The 4,302-nt window shown below is 45.8% G+C and overlaps 1 protein-coding gene across 1 annotated transcript; it reads right to left on the reverse strand.

Moving 5' to 3' along the window:
- Positions 1-767: 767 nt before the first annotated feature.
- Positions 768-3,836, reverse strand: LOC115171084 (telethonin-like). The gene is made up of 2 exons (XM_029727584.1): positions 3,429-3,836; positions 768-3,086 (listed from the first exon to the last, which is right to left on the reverse strand). Exons 1-2 carry the CDS (start codon positions 3,827-3,829, stop codon positions 2,696-2,698), a joined length of 792 nt encoding a protein of 263 aa, XP_029583444.1. The 5' UTR covers positions 3,830-3,836; the 3' UTR covers positions 768-2,695.
- Between the last annotated feature and the right edge of the window lie 466 nt (positions 3,837-4,302).

Here is a 4,302-nt window from a genome sequence, read left to right on the forward strand (position 1 = left end):
AACGTAACAGAATGTGGAAAAACTCAAGAGATAGAGATGAGAGATGTCCAGCTCAGTCAGTCTACAAGTTTCCATCCTTACGGTAAGATGTTAGGCACTAATTGAATCACCCTGTTGCAGGGGAACTTTCAGGAAATGTAAAATTTGTAGTGTATTTGAAGTTTGAGAAATCTTCTGAAGTTTTTAATTTCCACTTTGAAATTTCAGACTTGATTTTCCTTATGAAAAATATATAAGCCCCTACAAAAATGTCCATTAATTATAATTCACATTTCTTGTTACTGCAGGACTATTTTCCTGCTGTAGCAAACTTGCTAAATTTGAGATCCTACATCTGTACTCTCCTTAGTCCAGAGCTTGACCATATTTCTTCTAGCCCACTAATAAAGCTGTATGTTGAAGTGTCTAACCCAGTCCAGCTGTTGCTGCCTGAACAGATGTCTGCAGGTGCAAGATCATGAGTCAGCCATGTTGTTTACAGCTGATAATCAGTCAGGCGTAGATGCATCTATCATCTCCACTCCCCATTTACTGTGTGTGTGTGTGTGTGTGTGTGTGTGTGTGTGTGTGTGTGTGTGTGTGTGTGTGTGTGTGTGTGTGTGTGTGTGTGTGTGTGTGTGTGTGTGTGTGTGTGTGTGTGTGTGTGTGTGTGTGTGTGTGTGTGTGTGTGTGTGTGTGTGTGTGTGTGTGTGTGTGTGTGGTCTTTGTGATGGTTGTACTCAACTTTTTTTATTAAGACAGGTCAAGAGGTCAACACACAGAGAAAAAAAAAGTGAAAAGCACTTCAGATTTTATTATACAAAAATAATTCTAAAAACATTTTAAACACAACACATGAAAACAGATAAGGGAGAATGGGATAAGTTGAGCCTAAGGGGTTAGCTGTTTCTTGGAAACCATACACAAAATTAATAATTTGACTAAATATTTAGGAAGAGGTCATCATTTCATGGAGTCTGTGAAAAATTGTTCTATACATAATGCGGGGTCTCTATAAGCTACAATATGAGGTCCTAAACCTAGCATGAAAGTGCATCCTTGTAACTGTGTGGGTTGATATTGTCAAAATGTTTGCCTTGGGATAAGTTGAGCCAATGGCCATGGGGTAAGTTGAGCCAATGGCAAGTGTTAAAAGATGCTTAAAATTACTACAAGACAAAAAAGCAATTGTGATGGTGTTGAATTGTATTTGGGAAACAGGTAGTGGTAATATTTCATTCAGTACAGAAATTTGTAGACGGCTTAACTTACCCGGCCCCCAGCCCCCAGCCTCCGGCCCCCGGCCCCCGGCTCAACTAAGTTGTGCCAAGAGACCACTTTTTTTTGGGACAAACTATGCTTTCAAAACTATCATGTTAACATGAATTCTGTTTATTTCCAGGGATACACAACATCCTGAAATACATGTAGATATCTTTGTTAGAAAGAATACTATATTTCCCTTGACAGAGTGATGCTGAACGTAAGAAATGGCTCAACTTACCCCACTTTCCTCAACAACAGTAGAGACACATCATTCTGTATGATCTGTTCACTAACTCTACCAGATACATCAGATGCTGTACATCAGATGTCAACATTAAAACACAGCTAGGTGGGCAGAACAGCTCATACACAGTCAAATTACACGTTGTTAAAATATAGACAATAAGTCTTGATCATACTCAGTCAGTCTATATCAATGACTTGAGTCATGATGCGGGACACCTCCCACTGGGCACACACCGGTTGAATCAACGTCGTTTCCACATCATTTCAATGAAATGACATTGAACCAACGTGGAAGAGATGTTGAATTGACGTCTGTGCCCAGGGGGCTCCTTTGTCTGGGTTCCCAGTGTGGGATGGCGTTGTGCCGTTCTGTCCTCTCACCCAGGATTAGAGTGTGTCAAGGACTTCTGAAGGTCTGGAGGCTCACCAGCTCTCCATTGTTACAAAAGAAGAGCGATGGATGCCAAGGTATGTTAAGCCCACCCCTCTCTCCCTGCCCACTTTCTTGTTCATTTCCTCTCTACAGTTCCAATTCTCTTCTGCTATCTCCCACTCTGTCCCTTTTGAAGCATCTTTGATATCTTCATATTTCCCTTCCTTCACCTCCCTCATCTGTGCATGGTCATTCCACATGAATACATCAATAAATACATCCGCATACACACATTGGTTGAGCATATAAAACATCCTGCTGTCTCAATACCGTGAGGTGTCATTGCCATAATATGACAAGTGGGGTAGAATGTACCACTGCATACAATGCGGTCAGAATGCCATACTACGCTGTGTGGCTTATCCACAGCTGGCTTTAGCCAGGCAGGGGGGCAGAGGCAGTTTATTCAGTGTGTAGACGTGACAAGGACAGTCTGGTCTTTTCCAGTCAGCAGGGAGATGAGTTTATGGCACAGCTGAAAGAACAGAGCATTTGTCTGCCTTTCTGTCAGTCAAAAGATGCCATCAGATCTCTAAGCGAATAATACCTCGTATAACAAACAGTACGACATTGGACATGTAATACCTACAGTAATGAAACAGGAAAGGTATGCACTGTGTGACGGCTCTACCAGGGAATAGGGATGGAATAAATGTCACTAGGTATAAATCTATACACACCCCTCCATGCTGTTATCTGATGGGCTGAGCCCCACAATGAACCTTTCTCCCTAACATCCATTCTTCCTCTTCCTCTTCCTCTCCTCTTCCTTCACCCTCTCTGGACCTCCTGTGACATGGAGCGGCCCAGTGCTTTGGGCGCCTTGGCGAACTCCATCCTGAGTGGCTTGACGGGGGGCAGGTCCTGTGTGATCTCGACCACGGCCCTCTTGCCAGGGCAGGCACCGTCGGGGATGGGGAAGGGACGGAGGTCTTCCTGGGTGTGTGGTGCTCCGCGGCCCAGCCGGATGCCCAGCTGCGCAGGGGTGAAGATGGGCAGGGGCAGGGTGTTCCTCTTGGGCAGGAGCTGGTGCTCCCTCACACCCCTCTCCACGGTGCCCACTCTGTACACCCCCGAGGGACAGGCCTGGGCCAGAGAGCGAGCCTCCCACTGACGAGTGTAGGTCTCCCGACGAGAGTCATCGTTCATGTTCATCGTCTGCCTGTGGAGAGATGAGACCGATACAGTTAGGAATGACCAGTTGGACATTGCTCAGTGCTTTTCAAACTCTAATCTCTCTCAGTATCAAGCTGAGAATCCTACCAGCAAAATGAAAATCATGACATTTTACAGTCAGCTGATAGATTAGCCTGACAGTTATTATAACTAAGATAAATGATACAGTAGGCTAGTCTTGAGTATAATGACTCACAGGGTGATATAGGAGGACCTCTAGCTTTATTGATATCGAAGATTTTATATAAGAAGAAATGACTTAATGTTGTTCAATATGTTACATCTACCAGAAGTAATACATTTAGTTTGTCCAAAGGCTGGGACTCACCTGTCCATGGCTCGGGTCTTCATGTTAACACTTTTCCAGTCGGCTTTGTAGCTCTCCCTCTGAGCCTTGTTCTCCTCCCGTACGCTGCAGGCCAGCTCAGCCCCCACCACGGCCCCAGCACGCTTCTCAACAACGGTACACACCTGCATTATCACGGTTCCGTGTGGGTGAAGTTCTGTCCTTATATCGGTTTTATCACCTCCGGTAGTTTCTCCGACTCCTCTATCTGTCTGTCTTGGTATCTCTGCGTTCGGTGTTCTTCTCTCTGGACTATCTGTCTGTCTGTAGTTGCTAGCCAAGGTAATCTGTGACGGTTCAGGCAGCTCTCTCCTCTCTCTTGTCTCTGTGGTGGTGGTGATGGTGATGGTCTGGTGGTCTCTGCTGTCTGTGTCTGGGACCATGCCCGTCTATGTCTTTTATAGAAGCCCTGCTGCTATTTCTAAGCCATGTTGTCACTCCACAGCTAGTGTGTGCTGACACCTGACACCAAGAGCGGCCCGTCTCTGACTTTGTCCTGGGAGTTAGAACTGACTCACTCAGGGCAGCTGTTGAGAAAGAGAGACGGAGGTGGCTGGGGGAGAGAGAGAGAGAGAGTGGGAGGTGGCTGGGGGAGAGAGAGAGAGAGTGCGGTAAAGAAATGGGAGTGGGTGGGTTACCGGTAATTGTACTCAGAATCCCCTGATACCCAAATTATACCCCCAATCCCCTCTATAATCACCTCGGCCTAACATGCTAAATTGAGGGACATCTGGTTATCAAACGAAGTAGAACGTTTCCCTCATAAGAGCACTATCAGACCCAGTGTTCAGAGACATGTTAACACACACGAGCACGCAGGGGGGGGGGGGGACTTCTGAGAGCTGGCATCTGAATC

The sequence above is a fragment of the Salmo trutta genome, chromosome 32, assembly GCF_901001165.1.
Source record: "Salmo trutta chromosome 32, fSalTru1.1, whole genome shotgun sequence".
In the NCBI taxonomy this organism is placed as follows: Eukaryota; Metazoa; Chordata; class Actinopteri; order Salmoniformes; family Salmonidae; genus Salmo; species Salmo trutta.